The sequence below is a fragment of the Nansenia antarctica genome (assembly GCF_963989245.1).
Source record: "Nansenia antarctica genome assembly, chromosome: 4".
NCBI classification, from domain to species: Eukaryota; Metazoa; Chordata; class Actinopteri; order Argentiniformes; family Microstomatidae; genus Nansenia; species Nansenia antarctica.
This window is the reverse complement of record NC_137689.1, coordinates 12,907,112-12,926,561: the sequence shown is the minus strand read 5'-3', so window position 1 is coordinate 12,926,561 and position 19,450 is coordinate 12,907,112. Positions and strand designations below refer to the sequence as shown.

General features: G+C 43.2%; 1 protein-coding gene across 1 annotated transcript in view; it reads left to right on the top strand.

The window, feature by feature from the left end:
• The window catches only part of cdh16 (cadherin 16, KSP-cadherin), a gene marked incomplete at both ends in the record, with an annotated part of 34,991 nt that extends 17,291 nt beyond the window's left edge, over positions 1–17,700 (top strand). Inside the window, 11 exons of the mRNA XM_080529041.1 lie at positions 2,558–2,683; positions 5,024–5,174; positions 6,104–6,316; positions 7,385–7,461; positions 9,262–9,453; positions 11,604–11,845; positions 12,104–12,234; positions 13,993–14,232; positions 16,790–16,906; positions 17,352–17,468; positions 17,600–17,700. Of these exons, the coding sequence (XP_080385167.1) occupies positions 2,558–2,683; positions 5,024–5,174; positions 6,104–6,316; positions 7,385–7,461; positions 9,262–9,453; positions 11,604–11,845; positions 12,104–12,234; positions 13,993–14,232; positions 16,790–16,906; positions 17,352–17,468; positions 17,600–17,700 (1,707 nt within the window). The remainder of the gene's footprint in view (positions 1–2,557; positions 2,684–5,023; positions 5,175–6,103; positions 6,317–7,384; positions 7,462–9,261; positions 9,454–11,603; positions 11,846–12,103; positions 12,235–13,992; positions 14,233–16,789; positions 16,907–17,351; positions 17,469–17,599) is intronic.
• Between the last annotated feature and the right edge of the window lie 1,750 nt (positions 17,701–19,450).

Below are 19,450 nucleotides of genomic sequence, written 5' to 3'. Positions count from 1 at the left end.
TCAGATTACCTGGATGTTATGAAAACCTGCTCTCTTGCTTCATAGAAATAGCCAGGAACCTGGCTACATTGTGATTGAACAGGGCAGTCACTCTGTACCCTTTCTAAGGGGCCAGTGTCTCTTTTTCCATTCAACATTTATAGTATTAGCACTTGCATCGCCCTAAGTCACCAAAGGTGTATAAATAACTTGAAACCTCTGACACCGTCAGAAAGAAGAAAATAAGACTGAAACTGTTTTCTACTGTAGTATTGAGCTTCTCTGAGGTTGCAGGGTCAATGTAATAGTCTAGAAATGTAGCAATCAAAAAGCATGATTTTTAAAAATTGTTGCTTTTGATGATGGAATGAAAGGACAACCTGAATTGTTGAGAAGAAATTCAAGAGCCAACTAAAGATCAAATTGGTAATGTGCATAAAATATTGATTTACTGTTTCATGTGGGTATGTGTATTTCTGCAAGTCAGAGTGGTCGGTGCCTACACAGTCTCCAGCGCCTCCTACTCTCCTCCTCCTCCTCCTCCACCTCCTCCTCCTGCTCTGCTCTTATCCCCCATCCCTCTCTCACTCATGCCAGCTCCATCCGCCCACTGAAAACGTGTGGATACAAACGTGGGTGATTTGATCTTTTTTTCACATTCATCTGAATCCCATAACAGCCTCAATCTCCAATAATGCACAGTATATTAGAATGTGTACAGGCTGCTAAATATCAAACAAACCCACCAAACCTATGCCAGCTCAGTAATTCAAAAGAGAATCCAGAGATTTATGATCATTCAGCTTTTATTGTGATGAGAATCCTACATACGTGTGTGTGTGTGTGTGTGTGTGTGTGTGTGTGTGTGTGTGTGTGTGTGTGTGTGAGTGTGTGCATGCAACATGTACATGTGTGGGTTGTGGTTGTGTATGTGGGTCTGTGTGTGAACATGTGTTAGAGCTGTGGGGATGTCTCTGCTTAGAAGGTTGCAGGGTTAAGGAGTTTAGATGCAGACAGAAAAGCATGGCCCTGGGTATTTATACACAAAGATTCTGCTCTTGAACCCTTGATATCGGAATCTAACTGTAAAGTCACGACAAAAAATCTTAAGGCTTATATTTGTTTGTACGAGTAATTTTGTAAATTGTAATGGCTTATTAATTGATTTAAGCTGTTTTTGTTATGCGTGTGTCGGTGCAGTCACTAGACAATATTATATAGAAAATAATATAATTAGAAAATACTACAAATAGGGTATACACGATAAGGTTATTACTATGGCTCCTGCTGTGTCCATAAGGGAAAAGCCTTGTTCAGCCCACTCTGCCATGATTGATGTGCCTTTGTAGGTGGTGGCACTCACTGCTGCTATGAAACAGAAAAGCATGGGTCTCATCCTTTTTTTCTCTCAGCAGCACAGACAAAGAATGCGTCCACTAGGTAGAATACTGTATCATCAAGAAGTAACCTCAATGTACTTCAGCGTTCTCAACAAAAGAATGAAACACTACTGTATAAATGTTAACCCATGTAGTTCCTGTATTTCCTGCTCAAAATCATACCACCATCAGTTTCCATAGATAGAGGCAGCTTTATTCTAATGATCAACTCCTGTTACTATCATAGTGGAGTTTTTTATATTCAATGCATGTGCAACAATTAAAAACACCAGAAAAATTGCCTCAGTTTTCTTAGTAAACATAGTGAAAGCAAAACATGTGACATCATTCTAAGCATCCATTTTTAGAACAACCAACGATCATTAATCAGTTAGTTCTCTTAGTATATACATCTCTACAATGTCTTGAGCCCCTGAAACAACATAAGGGAGTAAAGTGGTCGTGTGAAAAAGCCTTGTGTTTATACGCAGCCTTCTGCGTTTGTGGCGAGCCGTCTCCAAGGCAACAGTGGAGTGTGTGTGACAGTGTGTTGAGGAGACGCACATGCCCCCATGTGTAACAGCTGTGCTGGGGACCTCTCCTTGTTGGGTGCTATTTCATCCAGGCTTGCTCACGGCGGCCAGTCAGCTCTCTCTCTGCGTGTGTGTGTGTGTGTGTGTGTGTGTGTGTGTGTGTGTGTGTGTGTGTGTGTGTGTGCGTGTGTGTGTGTGTGTGTGTGCGCGTGCCCTCAGCCAACTAGCTGTGGAAAATCCCTCCGTCCAGCATGCATGACGGATGTTTTGGCAGAGGTCTCTGTTCCAAACCCCCTCCAGTACATTTGCTCATCTCTTTATCCTGTAAACACCTCATATTTAACATCAGAGTTTCCCTGCTGCACCCATCCTCCCTCATTTAGCAAAGAGAAACTCTCCCTATGTATGCTAGTATGCTAGTTTTCATATGTTGAAATCAATATGCGAATGTTAAGGAGGTGGTGTCGTGAGTGAGATGCTCATGTGTTGAGTAGGCATGCCTGCTGCGATCAAAGACTTGCGTTTGCTCCCCTCAGTTATTGCCTAGATTAGCTCAGCAGGGGACGTACAGCTTTGTGGGGTGCAGATGACCCTGAGTTTCGAACCCAGTCGGTCACATGCAGTTAACGACGTGCTGTGTGTCCTCCCATGTGTCCGTGTCCCCAGGTGAAGTGGAGTGGGAGTCTGGTGGAGTACAGTCTGGAGGGGGAGTTCCCAGAGATGCTCTTCACCATCAGTCGAGATGGAGTGATCTTCCTCAACGCCCCACTGGACAGAGAAACCCAGGACCAAGTGAGTTGGCACACTATTTCATTTGTTGTGAATATCCCTGTCTTTCATGTAAATATGGTTCCCAATTGAACAAATAACCACTTTCAAGGCATGAAGCTATTATGCTAATATTGCCCTTAATAATGCCCATGTAGAGGTCATGTCATTTACAAGCAGGGTAAACAGGCTGTTATAACAGGTATTTAGTGTACATCTGTGTCATACATACATCCTTTTTATAGCACTGCATTTGCTTATAAGATGATTTCCGAAGCATCTATGTAGGTTTATGAAGGCTTTAAAAATAATGGAATTTTCCCAGAGGAGATCATGGTAAACAAGAATATTAAGATCATGAATCAAAGAGTGAGCTTATGTTGTGTTTGTTTTCTTCTCTGGGGTTTGCCAAGAAGCTAAGCCTCTGAACTGTACAGGATTAGATACATAATACATCACTTTTTGGCAGAGAGGCTACATGGTTGACCATTCTGCGGCGTAGCGACATATCTGTCCAGAACACATGCTCACTGAGCCGCCACAGGTCAATGTTTGAACTACACCCAAAGGAAGTAACAGCAGAATATCCAGATCCATCCTACCCTCCACCCCCTTGCATCTGCCCCCCACCTTGCCACCTTAAATGTCAGACAGAGTAACAGTTCTACACCCAGATGCACCCCCAATGCCCTCTCTCCGCCCTCTACTCTGTACAGTAACAGCACATACACCCCCCCCCCCCCCACCTTACCACCAGAAATGTCAGTCACAGTAACAGACCTACTACACCTATATACTCCTCCTCCTTTCCTCCCTCCCTCCCCCTTTCTCTCCCCCAACCCTCACTCTCTCCCCCATGACTGTCACTTGTACAGTAATAGAGCAGTCATCATGGCCCCAGCATGCATCACTCTGAGTCAGAGCCTATCGATCCACCTCCACACGCTCACGGAGAGGTCGGTTTGTTCGACACATGTGACTCTACCAGAGCTGATGGGGTGAAGAGGGAGAGGATGGACAACTATATAGATACATAGATACATATACAGTAGATGGATGGGTAGATAGATAGAGAGAGAGATAGATACACACCTACTGTGTCCTTTCCAGTGTTGACAGTTAAAGAGTTGTGTGCCCAGTAGAGACTGCAGAAATGATTAATATGCCAGATGCCACAGTGGCTGTAGTCTGAATACCAGTCCATAAATCAATAGTAATGCTGAGTGGTTAGCAGCACTGAATGTCACTCAATAGCTCCTATCCTTGTTAGCTTAATGGCTTCATCTCCTAAAGGCAGGCAGGTCGAGTTGAAAGTGGAGAGAAAAGTGGTTGTCAGTTGTCACTCTTAAAAGCAAGGGGCTCCTTTCACAGTCAATATTTTCGCGGTCGAAACACATAATACAGAGTGCAGCGTAACATTTTAAATATGAATGTATTCAAAGTTTTTAAAAATGTTTACTCCCTATACAAAATGTGTTCGGCTATACTTGCCGTAGTGATAAAAGGAGGGTAGGGCAACTGGCTGTAGAGAGGGATGCTACTACTACAGCAGTCTCAGGACCGGCACACCATGAATCTGTGAATATACACACACAGCAAACACACAGAAAACACACAGCAAGCCCACGGCAAGCACACGGCAAGCACACGGCAAGCACACGGCAAGCGGTGATCTAAGGTAGTCCCCAGTAATTAAGCAATTACACTACACACACATCACATGCCGTGTAAGGAGACTAGGCCCAAGGATCCAGACTACCCTCTCCACCCCGGCACCCCCCACTCGAAAACCAAAGAACAGAAATAGATCAAATGGGAGGAATAGACTAGACAACCAGTTGGTTCACAGTAACAGACAAATAGCAGGATAGATCAACACATATATTACACAAGTACCATTTGTTTCCATTAGGCTTAAAAGTCTAAAAAAGGGAAAAAGACTGGATTAATTAAAGAAAAGTGGTGACCGTTCCGATTCAAACCACCTGCACAAACAAAGCGGTGAAACTAAACTACACGGCTACTATAAGCCACCGAGCTAAACTGTTACAAACTATTTACCTTCAGGACTTCGGAATGCCAGGACAGCATAACCAACTCCAGAGAGGACGAGACGTGTAGTAATCATGTGTATCCCTGTTTCTTAAATCATCATGTCAGCCAATATTTCCCTTCTAAGTTCCCGGCTTACCTAGGGCTGATTGGTAGATTTAATCTCTAAGGTCCCGCCTTACCTAGAATTTAGTGGTTTCAGGTGCTACCTGTTACACATGTACATTTGTTTAGATGAGGAACATGTCTCCCTATGAGTCATTCTACACATAGGTTATGACTGAAAGATCATGCCCTGTTTGGCTGTGCCAGTTTCAGATCAGCATCGTGGTGGAGCGCCCGGATGGCAGGGAGATCGCCAAGCCTGTAGAGCTGAGGGTGATGGTGGGAGATGCCAACGATAACAGGCCCACGTTCCCTCAGGGCCAGTACCACACTGTGGTCAAGGAGCTGGCTGCACGAGGTGAGGAAGGGCAGGGTACCACAGGCTGTAACATACTGGGCCAGACATTAAAACCCTTCCTTAACCCTACCCTTTACCTTTACCTGTACCCGTACCCTTACCCAAACCCTAAATACAAACTTAACCCCAACCATAGCAAGTTGTTGCATGTCAACAGAGCTGCATTTGATTGTTTGTCAGTGGTTAAAGTTTCTGTTGGTCATCTATGGGGCACTGTCTAAATACAGTGGTGGCACGCATTTTGTTTCAGTTTAAAAATGTGAGATTCTCAGAAGTGAAATATAATGGAACATCTTTTACGGCAGAATAGGATTCTGTGTTTTGCCCGAAGAGAATCGAAAGAAAATTATTAAATTAGATTAGATTCAACTTTTTTGTTAGTGAGTACATTATTGAGTACAAGTACAAAAATGCAGTTTAGCATCTAACCAGAAAGTGTAAGTAGTGGTATTGTTTAAAAAATGACAGTATAGGTATTACAGCGAGTATGAATAATGAATATAAAGTGAATATACATGAGTATGATACAGTCATAAGATAATTATCATCAATATGATATAAAATTATGAAATAATAAGTACAGTAAGACATGTAAAGAATAAGGGCAATAGGCAATAGGTGGCTTGGTGCAAAAGGCATGATAATGTAGTCAGTGTACGGTATTACAGCATAAAGTGTTAGTGAGTATAAATAAATGAATATACATGGGATGAATATCTGAATATTAATATGTACAGATGTGATCTGATATGTACAGAACAAGAGCAAAGGGACCCTAACCCTAACCTGTATAATTAGTTAGCGACCAACATAATAAATATGGTATGTGCAAGAAGGAGTGCAACTAAAGTCAACTGAAGAGTTACGTTTGTTTGTGTTTGTGCGTCCACACTAATCTGTGGGGAATTATTTGCTCTTTTTTCTCCCAGGGACAGAAATCCTCACTGTCCAGGCCGCGGACAACGACGATCCCAAAACAGATAATGTGAGGATCTTCTACCGGCTGGTCGGCCAGATCCCAGAGAGCCCCAGGGCTCTGTTTAGAGTGGACCGCGACTCGGGGGTCATCTCAGTACAGGCAGACAGCATGGAGGGGGCTGCCCCGCAGTACACTCTGACCATCACTGCCGAGGACGCTAAAGGTAATGGACTGACTGGCTCTATGGCAGTGGGGGCGTCGAAATAATTCGTCATCCATCATCATTCAATATCCATATTGATTGAGGGTAGTATGACAATGGCTAGGGAGGATAGCGTTACCCCAGATAAGAGAGTCTAAATCAAACCTGGGTCGAGTGTTTTGACTGTTTGCTTGAGCCTGCATGGAGTGCCAGGTGGGCCGGGTTTGCAGTTTTGGGACTATTCCATTGGTTCCATTGTGCAAGGCAAACTCAATCAAGTTAAATATTTAAAAACAATTTGCAAATACTATATGAACCCACGTCTGGTGTACAGTAACACAACAGTGGGATGAAGGAACTACAGTATTGTGATGTTGAGGAACAGTTGTTTAGTGGAAGTGTAAACGACTACAGCAGGATGTGATGCTTCCCTGATTTGTTACAGTACACTTCAGAAAATAGCCTTTGAATGATGCTAAATTACTAAGACCAAGGACGCCAATGTGACAGACATACTGTCTGAGATATCCTTCTCTAACACACTGTTAGACTTAACCTAACCTATATGAGATATTCTCCTCTAACACACTGTTAGACTTAACCCTAACCTATATGAGATATTCTCCTCTAACACACTGTTAGACTTAACCCTAACCTATATGAGATATCCTTCTCTAACACACTGTTAGACTTAACCCTAACCTATATGAGATATCCTTCTCTCACACACTGTTAGACTTAACCCTAACCTATATGAGATATCCTTCTCTAACACACTGTTAGACTTAACCCTAACCTATATGAGATATCCTTCTCTAACACACTGTCTGACTTAACCCTAACCTATATGAGATATCCTTCTCTAACACACTGTTAGACTTAACCCTAACCTATATGAGATATTCTCCTCTAACACACTGTTAGACTTAACCCTAACCTATATGAGATATTGTCCTCTAACACACTGTTAGACTTAACCCTAACCTATATGAGATATTGTCCTCTAACACACTGTTAGACTTAACCCTAACCTATATGAGATATTCCGATGTGACTCACTGAAGGGGGCTGTGATGATGTCATCGGCAGGTTTAAACAGCTCATGTACGCTTGTCGTGACGGTTCAGGATGAGAACAACAATCCGCCAGTCTTCACTCAACATGAGGTAATGTGTTCCGACAGACTGACTCCTGACCCAGTACAGTAAGAAAATGCAAACTCTGGATAGAGAGTTCAGTTTAACGGCAACAGAGATGGTCTAGTCCCAATTCAATTGGATTCATTGCCGTTGCTCCAGACAACACCACCATGCTTCTGTATAGTGCACAGTCAGCATGGTTCTAAGCCATTAACATTCATAAAAAAAAGACGACTGTTCTCAGGCTTCAAAATCAGGCTTATAGAGATGGAACCGTGTTATTGGAGATGTTTTTTTCCATTGTGTTCCAAATGGACAGCGTTTTATGACTTAATCGGATAAAGCTTTAAATGAGGTCTGTGAGAACTATCTATTTATAGGCAAATCAAATCCAGGCGGCCACCTCAGGACACTATCCCCTGCACAGCACACTATCCCCAAAAGTTGTAATAGATATGCTGTTGATAAACCTACAGAACAAAATGTGAAATGCTACTATTTAGCCTGGGCTAAATTTCTAGATTTCAGATGAAATATTGTTATAAGTACAGTATTGTGGTATGTATGTCTATGCATCACAATTCTACATATAAAACACTTAAAACTGACTCAGAAGAGATGTGTAGTAGTATAGTTAGCAGCATAGTTGTAATTCAAGTTCTGGCGTAACACTTCTTTTTTCAATGGAGGATCCTAAGGCTAATGATGTCACGGATGTCATGAGCAACGGGTTTGCTCAAGCCTCTGGGCATGAAGACTGCTGGCTAGAGATAGAATGTTTTCTTAGACACTCTGCTCCAGAAAACACCCCAAAACCAACACCTCTTGAACAGTGAGAAAGAATATTCGTGAGGGACGTTGGAGCAGAACATCGCTATAAGCTGGGTGGATGTGACAATAGAGTACACAGCCCTCTGTCCTCACTGACAACATATCCCATGGTAGAGCTGGGTATATTAATCATATTGATCAATGATGGTGCTGATTATTATATCTTGAGATGATGCCAGTGAGTTGATGCCAATGCACAAATGCACCCAGGCACCCTCTCTGACCCACCAACCCATCCTCACCCACACACACCCACACTGAGGTGGAAAAAGTTCTTGAGTGGGTCACGCCAGATTGCCCCAGCTTTTTCCAGCAACATGTGAACGGGTTTGTAGCGAGGTGTCAGGTGAGTGGTGACAGTGGTGGTAGCAGTGACCCTCTGGCCCGGCAGCCAGATCAGAGACACGGCCGCTCCAGTGGAGGAGCACTGTGAGTGGCAGATTAAAGGGCTCCCGAGCTCAGAGATAGGAGGTGTGTGAATGAAGGTCAGCAACAATGCAGGACCACAGGAGATATGCATGGAGATTCTCAAATTCTCTCTCTCTCTCTCTCCACACACAAACACACACACACACACACACACACACACACACACACACGCACACACACACACACACACACACACACAAATGCGCACAAACACACAAGCATGTGTGCTTAAATGTAATCACACACGTGTGCACACATGCGTGTATACACACAATCATGCACACACGCACACGTATATATGCACGTGAGCATGCTATAAAAGTTGGTTTAATTTACAATTTACACATACTAAACGGATGACACAGTTACATCTCTATAGATGTTTTGTACCACTTTTTGACTCGTAATTATTAGAGGGAATCTGCTCAGTTGCCCTTCAAAGATTATTTGGTACCTTTAGTTTAATATGTTTAATATATTTATACATTTAATATATTTCTCGCTCCTTCTGTCTCCCTTCCCCTCTCTCTCTCTCTTTGTCTCTCTCTCTCCCCCCCCCCCTCTCAGTATGGCCCCTTCCATTTGTCTGAGGATGCCCCTTTGGGCGCCACGGTAACAGCGGTGTTGGCGCGGGATGCAGACGAGAGGGGCGGGGACAGCTGGCAGGTTGACTATAGGCTGGAATCTGGCAACGAGGAAGAGGTTTTTACCCTGGTGACAGACAAGCAGACCAATGAGGTGTCCCTAGTCCTGTCCAAGGTAGCACATCTCATTCATTCACCGTTCCCTGTTGTGTTAATTGAAAGACGACACAGAGCCTTGGATCTCTCTCACGCATGCACGCTCGCACTCTCGCACGCACGCATGCGAACACACACACACAATCCCAAGGACAGTTTTGGAGAATGCATTTTCCTGTAAGTGGGACAGTTCTGGTGCCAAGCTACTTCCTCACTCTCTGTGGAGTTACAGAACGGCATTGAGCTGCATTATCCCCATATTTCATTTTTCATAGGTAGAGCAAGAGACGCTTGTGTCATTGTCTTATTTTGTGTGTGTGTGTGTGTGTGCGTGTCCATGTGTGTAGGAAACAGACTTGATTGTTTCTGATTTACCTTACACTGTAGCCCTAATTTACAGCAATAATATCAGAACATCCATGTATACTGAAGCTGTTATTATGACACATGTTTAACTGTAGGAATAATACCCTACAAGTCTGACATGTGTCTATAGTAAACTTTAGATACTTTTGAGGATTAACAGGATTTTTAAGTGTAACCAAACTGTAAGCTAAAAGACAAAGACTATTGACAGAGACCTTGACTAGATGTGAATATGAAAGTGTGTCAGAGGGTGTGCAGTAACATGTGTCCTTCACTGAGATACCCCCCAGATGATAATCCCATTGTTTCAATAACAGCAAACTGCTCACAGTCTAACAGAATAATTACAATGTGCCTTTAGTGTCACAGAGACAAATTGTAGTTTATTCACTAAAATTACCATAAGCAAAATACTTTTGCTGGACTGGTAGAAAGATATGATATAAGGTCTGATGTTATTGCATAGTTAACCATGAGTAGCCCATGATTAATGAAAGATGACCCATTATTATCAGTAATTTGCTGTTATGTAATATGTTAGCTAGGACTTGACTATGCCTAGGACTTACATAATACTGGTGTGAGTATACACACAGACATTCTTAGTGTTTTTGTATGGGTTTTTCAACACACAATCCTCGAGAGAGGTATGAAGATTACACACACACACGCACACGCACACACACACACACACACACACACACACACACACACACACACACGCACACACACACACACACACACACACACACACACACACACACACACACACACACACACACACACACAGAGAAAAACAATCACACCATGAGAGAGGATCACATTTAGTCTCTTCCTTTTTATACCCATTGAGCTGGGGACTCATGCTTCAAATGTCAGCATTTAACCAAGTAGGCATACAAACTAGCTAGGAGCCCAGAATAGAAATGAGTGTATCAAAAATAGCATGCAGAGGCTATTGATAGGTGTGTAGATAAAGGTTATAAGGTTATGGAAAATGGGAGGGAAATGCAAATGAGTCAAGGGATGGTTGTGATATGGTTGTTCAGTGGTTGTGTGGTTATTTGTGAGGTAAGTGCATTATTTGTGAAGTGGTTGTGGGGTGGTTATTGCCTCATTGTGAGATTCTAGAGGGGTGGTTGTTGAGGGTTTGTTTGGTGGTTGTTGCACTAAAGTGAGGTGGTTGGGTTCTTCTGGTTGCTTGATACAAACCTGCAGTTCGCTTCCAGTCAATAGCATTAGTCACCACTGATACTCACCGAGGTCTGTGTTTTCCCGCTAGCAAAACCAAGCAATCACTTAGCATATATTACTGAATGCAGCTCAGTGGATGGGGACGCAATCCTGGTGTAACCAGGATTGTGTGTGTGACCTCATATGGTAAGCATAGCAACAGTCCTACGCTGACTGGATCCTTCGTCATAGGAACAATTCTTGTCAGATGACAAGGGAATCAAATGGCCATTGCTGCCACTCCAGTGTTTGGTTTATAGTGGAAATAAAACTCCACTCTGCCAGTAAATCAACTCCCCTCACAGGTGCAGGTATCATAGAGGTTTATTTCGTTTTTAAAATTTAGTAGATTTAGTAGACACAGCGTAACAATCCGCAGGACTTGCTCATCGAGTGCGTACCAACTGTCTTTTTTACCCTTTTGATTCAAGCTCCAAAGTGTCTGGGAATGCTAACCCCTCCCCTGCTCAGCTCTCCTATTGGAGTTAGAACAAAAACAATTGTCCTTGCCTGTGAACGTTATGTCTGTGCCTCTGTATATGATATGACGAGCATCTCCATGACAACCAGGTGCTTGACTTTGAGCGAGAGAGCGAGTACATCCTGGTCCTCAGTGCTCAGAACCCCGTGGCGCTCGTCCGGGGGAGGTACGGGCCGGCATCCACGGCCACGGTCTCTATCTACGTGGATGATGTGAACGAGGGCCCCATCTTGTCCCAGAGCCACTATGAAGTGACAGTCCGAGAGGGGGAGGAGCCAGGGCGGGTTATCGCCACTATCCGTGGATACGACCCTGACTCTCATCCAATCAGGTGAACTCACATTCAGCTTTAAATGATTCAAAAGAACCTCTCACAACACGAGTAAATGCTGCTCTCATTTACTTCCTTGAACACAACAGATATGAGTAGAAATCAAGTGCTACTATTTGCGTGTTACAATGTATTTGTTACATTGTTTATGTTTTGTTGGTGGCTCTGCATGCAGAAATCACTGACAGTACCTTTAACGGTAATTATTGAAGTATAAAAGCCTGCTGTTGCTAAATGTGGGGTTTCCTGTTTATCCAGGTACTCCCTCCGAGGAGACACTAAGAGGTATTTCTCTATTGGGAAGTACTCAGGTGAGCTGAAGACTGTCCAGGCCTTGGACAGAGAGGAAAACAGCACCTACACCATGGAGGTCATTGCTGAAGATGGAAGTAAGATGGTTTCTGGAAATGCATTTTTTTGTTTCCACTTCAAACAAATGATAAACGTGTTACCATAAACCCTTATACCATTAACATAAACCCTTTATTAGGCCTACATACAGTGGATGCTTTATAGATTGTTTAATTGTCATCAAATGTCTTGTTACAGTGAACAAAGGGGCGGCAAAGAATAATGTTACAGTGTCCTGTTATAGCACACTTTATTATAAGAATCGTATAAATAATCTGTAAAGCATGTGTAGGACTTATAAACGGTTTATTAATAGTAATAGAGGCTTCTGTCTAGCTTAAACACTGGCCTTTCTGTAAGTCTCTGAGTGTCAGATTTTCCAAGTGAAGGCTGTGGCAATTGTTACATTGAGAATTCGAGACCACACAGTGTTCACAGACAGAGATGTCAGACAACAGAATAAGCTGGTAGTGAGTCATGCAGAGAGTGACGGCCAGTTTGTGCATCTAGCTTGGCTAGAGGGGGTGTACTGGATGTGGTACATAGAACGCCAAGCCCAGACATCAGAAGACAGTCCTGCGGGGTCTGAACTCTGAACACTCTGTCATCCTCAAATCCCCCGAAGCCGTCTCCACCGTGTATCAGCACGGCCAATGAAAAAAATCGATTCCAATTGAAAGAGGTCCATTGTCTACAGAATGGGATTACGCCTGTGGTGCACACCTGTTGAGGCTGTAGGGGACAGAGGGAGTATGTTGATGTGAAAAGAGAGAGAACAGAGAGGAAGGAGAAATGGGTTAGAAATGGGTTGAAAAGGGAATCGGTGCAAGGGAGACTGTTGGTTGAATGGATGTTTAGAGTGAATGAGTGAATGACTGGATGAATTAATTAATCACGGAATTAATTAACTAATGAACGACTTACTATGAATGAATTACTATTTTTGTGCCATGCAAATTACCCCATGATACAACCCATAGCCCTTATAGGAGTATAAATAAATAGACATTTTACAATCTGCCTTGTAGTTCAGAGAGGTGTTTTTTAAAGTCATCTTTCCAATGTTTGTCAAAGCTAGCCTAGCAACACCTAGGCTAACAGAGAACAACACAGATGGAACAGAACAACACAGACGAGCACTAATGCATCCCCTGGCTTATACTTAACTCAGGGCTAATGTGATGGTACATGCATTAAAAACTGAGCATAATTGAAAGAAGAGAGTCTATAAAAAGAGCAGAATGTTTATCTTTTCAGCTCATCTCTCACAGACTGGAATTCTGTCCTTAAGTTGGACTTTCAACCTGTTTAATCTGTTTTTAAAAGAAATTGATGACGTTTGTTTTAACCAGTGACTGAATGGGTGAGGAATGTTGGGAGCATTTATTTGATGATGTTATAGTACTGGCTCAGCTGTTACTTTCTAGGGTATTCTTTGGTGCTAATTTCAAAGAGGGAATTGGCTTAGTTATATTGAAACAAACTACTTATTCATGTTGTTATTATTGTATTAATACATTACAGTGAAATAATACATATAATAAGTACCAAGAAAATAGTCAGTTCTGCTCTGTAGGCCTATAGAATGAAGTACACATGAGCTAGAGTGTGGCAGTGTGTTAATGCTGCAGTGGCCAGACTCAAATCCATGCACCCATAGCCAATTTCCTCTCTATCTCCCCTCTATATCAATAACCCTTCCTCATTCCACTTGTCTAAGAGAATATGAAGGAAGATTGGAAGTACAGTCAATAATTGTAGCCCTTTATTTGAGAGTTCATCTTGTTTCCACCCAGGGAACTCCTCCCTGTCTGCCTCTACCCTGGTGACGGTGCACATCCTGGACGTGAATGACAACAGCCCCGTGTTGGTGGGGGACTACTCCTGGAAGTACCTGTGCACCCCCCGGTGGGAGGACCAGGCGCTGGTGCTGGCGTCCCGAGACAGCGATGGTCCCCAGCACGGCGGCAGGCTCAATTTCTCCCTGCGTAGTGATGCCACAGTACGCCGCAACTGGAAACTCACACCCATCAATGGTGAGCGTGCTATATCGTCCACCAGCTAGACAGAGGCCAATTTATGTACAGTATGTCTCACATACATTCAACTAGTTCAGCAATTACAATATAATTTTCTATAGTACACTTGGTCCAGAAATGATCAATGCACTTATTGTACTCTGAAATCCAGTAACCCTTGCTGAATCAGAATTGCCATGACAATACTTAAGTTGTGGTGACCCTAATTCAATAAATAGCAGATGGCAGGTTTTCAGAACAACAATATGATTTTTACTGAATAGTGAATCATGTCCTCAACAACACAATGCATTTAACTGAAACAATGTAGGAAACTGCATTTCAAATTTAACATAATACTTGGTGACCCAACAGCAGTGGCACACTATAGAACCATACGAACGTTTGTCAGGACACAATGATCCATCAGTAAGATTCATCGAAATCGAGGTGGAGGTGGTGGTGGATTGGTTGTTATGTCCCTCCGTGTAAGAATCCGCAGACGAATGATGACGACATCATCAAATTAGACGACGACTCATTCTATTTGAGGGAACATGGCGATGACGTTAGTTCTGACAGTACTGACACGGTGGCCGCTGTCACCACTGACGCCATCCACAGCCCAAATGGATTCCGAAATAGAAATAATCGAGTTTCTTCAGAAATCGGAATGATCAAGTGTGTTAGCTATAGTGTGTTCGCTTCGACAGTGTGTGTCTGATGAATAGGATGTTATCTAGGCCACCTGTCGATACACACATGTTGAGAGGATTAGAGTACGTAACTCTTGGAGAGATTGGCAGAGGGAGTAAATTGCGCTCCCCCTCATCTTCCTTTCTTTGGAGCTGTCTGGGCGGGCAGTATTAAGCCTAATGGCCCACTTCCTGTAGCTCTAACTGGTGACAGGCTTCAGACTTCACTCCGGCGGTGACGAGGTTTTCATTCACTCAGATTCAACCGGTTGTCCTCCTCCCCCTTATTATGTTGTTCTCTCTCTCTGCCCTTTTTCTTTGCATGTTATAAATGGATGCCGCGGCGGCCGGATGTAATTATATTCCTTTCATTTGTGTGATGTCATGATAGACGGATCGAAAAGCTAAAAGTGGAAGTCTCACCGTCGCTCTGTGGCTGAAAGACCAGACGTCTCATAACCTGTTGTGAACCATGTCCCACAATGCACCTCCTTACTCGGCTGCACTCCATAACCCCTCACTTGTTCACCCACGTCCCCAAAACATAAGTAAGAAAAATGTCATCCGAACCATTGAGGACACGGCAGACCAAGGACTTCTCCTCTATTCATATCCCTGGCGTCCTCGGATGTATCTCAGACAGAAGCAACATGCTGATGGTAGAAACGTCTTGTGCGGTACATACAGTACTACTGTATATGAATTCTCTTACTGTTACGGGAGGAGAACATCAATTGCATGTGTAGAGTTGTGTCACACCCAGCCCCGCGGTGGCGCAGCGGTCTAAGCATTAGCCTCTAGTGCAAGCTGCCCACCGGGGACTGGGATCGAATCCCGGTCTCGCCAGACCCGGATATGGCCGGGGCCCACAGGGAGCGGCATATTGAGCGGCCGCTCCCAAGGGGGGGTATAGGACTATTTCCGGACAAGGATCCGTCGCTCAACACCGCCCCTGTCTGGTGCTGGAATAACGGTGTCGGGCTCGAGGAGCCAGTCAGCTAGTCTGCCTGGCTATCTCCTCTGGGGCTGCCGGCCACGGGGTCGTGCGGCGGATCCTACGCAATAGGCAGGGGATAATTGGATACTAGGTTGGGTGCAATTGGATACCAAATTGGGTGAAAAAGGGATAAAAAAAAAAAAAGAAAAAAAAAAGAGTTGCGTCACACCAGTGAGACTGCCATGATGATATAAAGGAGGAGAAGGACGTTATCTTTGTTATCCTTTGTTCCCTTCAGGGGTGCGTCAAAGTGGCTCCATCCACTTCAAGAACAGAGGAACATGAAGGGGTAGCGGTGTCATAGGGCAGTTAGAGGCTCTAGCACCCCTGAGATAAGAGCTTAAAGGGCCTGATAAACCCCCCTGTTTATGGGAAGGGGCTCCCGGTGTTAACGTCATACAGAACCAGAGGTATATTTTGGAATCGTTCACAGATAAAGTATCAGTGTCCCCCCCCCACCCTGCCATTGCCCCCTTGTTTTGTGTGTTTTGTAGCAGTTACACAGTTTGGTCTTCTAAACAGGAGTGACAGGGCCGGCCGCACATAATTATGATAATAAACAGATCTAGGTTTTCCACTGTACATGACATTGACGAGGTTTTCGGTGATTACGCCAGTTGTCTGGTCACACAAGCCAACGGCTAGTTAATCAATCTGTCACAGTTATTTATACTGTGCTGCTGCGAATGACCTTTCCAATAAATTGTCCCTTGTCCCAGAGTCTTTATTGTGCATGTTGGAAAATATATTTCAGGAGAGTGAATGTTTTGTCTCTGGTCAATTATACTGATGTGTGTGTGTGTGTGTGTGTGTGCGCGTCAAAAGTGTATTTAAACAAAAACATTTTTAAACAACCATCAATGTTATGTGTTGATTTCCACAGACACTCACACCAACCTGTCTCTGAACATCCCTTACCTGGCTCCCGAGGTCTACACTGTCCCCTTCACCATCTCTGATAGCAGCTCCCCTCCCAGGAGCACCTTCATCAACTTGCCCGGTGAGACACACACGCATGCACTCACGCAGTGTTCAAAATGTAAGGTTCTTGGATTTACAGGTTTCCCCGTATTCATTACACGTGGTGCAGTGTATTGGTATTCTATACAGGTCCGCCCTGCCTGAGCTACTCCTTGTCTCCCTGGTGATTCTGGTTATCAGTGCTTTCTGTCGTTGTAAGGGAGTATGTGTATGTGTCTTAAAAATTGCTATCTATCTGCTGTATTTTATGTATGGAAGGTGCTGTAGAAAGTGTGTTTTATGTATGGAAGGTGCTGTAGAAAGTGTGTTTTATGTATGGAAGGTGTTTAGAAAGTGTGTTTTATGTATGGAAGGTGCTGTAGAAAGTGTGTTTTATGTATGGAAGGTGTTGTAGAAAGTGTGTTTTATGTATGGAAGGTGTTGTAGAAAGAGAAACTTATTATCGATCTATTATTGTATCACAGTGACAGTGTGCCCGTGCAATGTGAGAGGGAACTGCAAGATGGCTGCCAAGCAGCTGCAGGGCATGCCAACAGTACAATCCACTGTGGGCATCCTACTGGGCACCCTGGGGGTCATAGGTGAGACAGGTTGGGATTGAGTAGGAGATCTGACGTGAACCATTACTTAACGTTACTTTTTATCCTAAAGATTATCCCTAGTGTAACATTTACGTATTCTGGGCCTAATTGCATTTTATTTCGTATTACAGGAATCATCCTAATTGTCGTTTTTGTGAGGCTGTCCTACCAGAATCCCAAACCTCCAAGCAAGACCAACCAAGAGAGAGTTCCTTTGAGGATTTCACTGTAATAGCGTCAACTGTTGTCTACTGCCGGCCATGTCCCCAGAAGGTCAGGGCCATGATAGACCGTTAGAATAGTGGGGACATTTTAGGTGTGCCTTGAATTTATCTAGTTTTAGACATGGTTCCCATGATGAAATCTGATGCGTGGAGAACTTTGGACACTACTTACATACATCATAATAGGGTACCAAGCATAAATGGAAACAATAGCTAGCTGAGTTCATGTTATGTCATATGATGTCATATTATGTGACACATACATTAGAATGTATTTCTTTCTTCTTTTTTTTTGTACGCTTTTGCATCATGTTGTATTTGTGCATAAATGGATGTAACTTTTACTTGTTATTTATTTATTTTAGCACGCAAAAATGCTACTTAAAAAATGTATTCTGTATGACGATATTCAAGAATCGAAAATAATCAAATACAGTAGAATCAGAATCAATCACATTATTTAAGATTATTTCACTTCTAATGCTGATTTGAGAACGTGTAATTCTAATTCACAGTAATCCACTTGAGTCTTTGCACTTCATCATTTCTATAATTCCATTTCACATTGTAATAAACCCATTTGAAAAGAGAAGCCTGTTGTTGACAAATTCACAAATGCTTTTCAGAAAGAGGGCTTGACCGTGTCCACGTCAACCTATTGTTGAAGCAATCACCAGTTTAATGCCATTTATGGAAATAAATCATCCACTGTAGCTAATAATCATCTCGTCCTGAAATGTTTTTACATCCAATAAGACAGCAATGATTATCCAGAGCTGCCATAATCACATTTAGCGCTGCACCTGCAGTTCATGGGATGCTGACAATAACCAATGTGACCTGGATGACCCGTTAAGCAGGCAAGGGCTATATTTAAACATGCGTTCCCGTAAATAGACTTGCATCGAAGGTCCTCTGAATGATTCCCTGAATGACAGTGACCAAGCTGTTATTATTTTCAAAAGAGATGTTTGCCTAAGTTAATGCATTATGGTATTCTATTGGTGCTTCCCCAACCCCCCCAGCAGTTTTTACAACAAAGACACGTATGACATCTGTTTTATCTGGACGACAATAATTTAGTTGGGGGGGAAATCTATTCAGAGTTAGCCTCCATGTGCAGGTTAGCCTCCATGTGCAGGTTAGCAGATGGGCGATGCCATCTCTCCTAGAGTTAAGTTAATCAGGCATGGTGTATTAAAGCAGAAAACAGTCATATCCACAGGCACTCAACCGTTCAAATGTTCCTGCAGGCATCTGTCCTAAAAAAACAAACAACCGACCAAAACAACAACCCCCCCCCGAAAAAAACAAAACAAAACAGTAAAGCATTACAATTATGGAAAAATAACATAGGCCCTCGGTTTAAATGCGGTGTTCTAAATATGGAAAAGGCAAGAAGGTCACTCATCCTGTCTTTAAATATACAGTACACAATGTGCATTGAATCACAAACAAGTAAACACTGCTGCTACTGGATACAAATTCCACACATGACCCAGCTAAAAACAGCACATTCCAACTAAAGCAGAACTTTAGTCAGAATAAAGGGAATAGCCCTGTAGGATGGGACCATAGGGGCCCTGCTTTGGACGTAGGGTCAAATGATATCAAGGCTGTGAGGGATTGTGACTCTATATTTAGTGCCCATACTATGTCTCAGTGGAGCAGAGTGGTTCAGCTGGCTGGATGGGAGTACAGACAGAGATGAGATTGGCCCTGTCAACCAGCTCAAGGGAAATAAGAGGTAATCCAGCA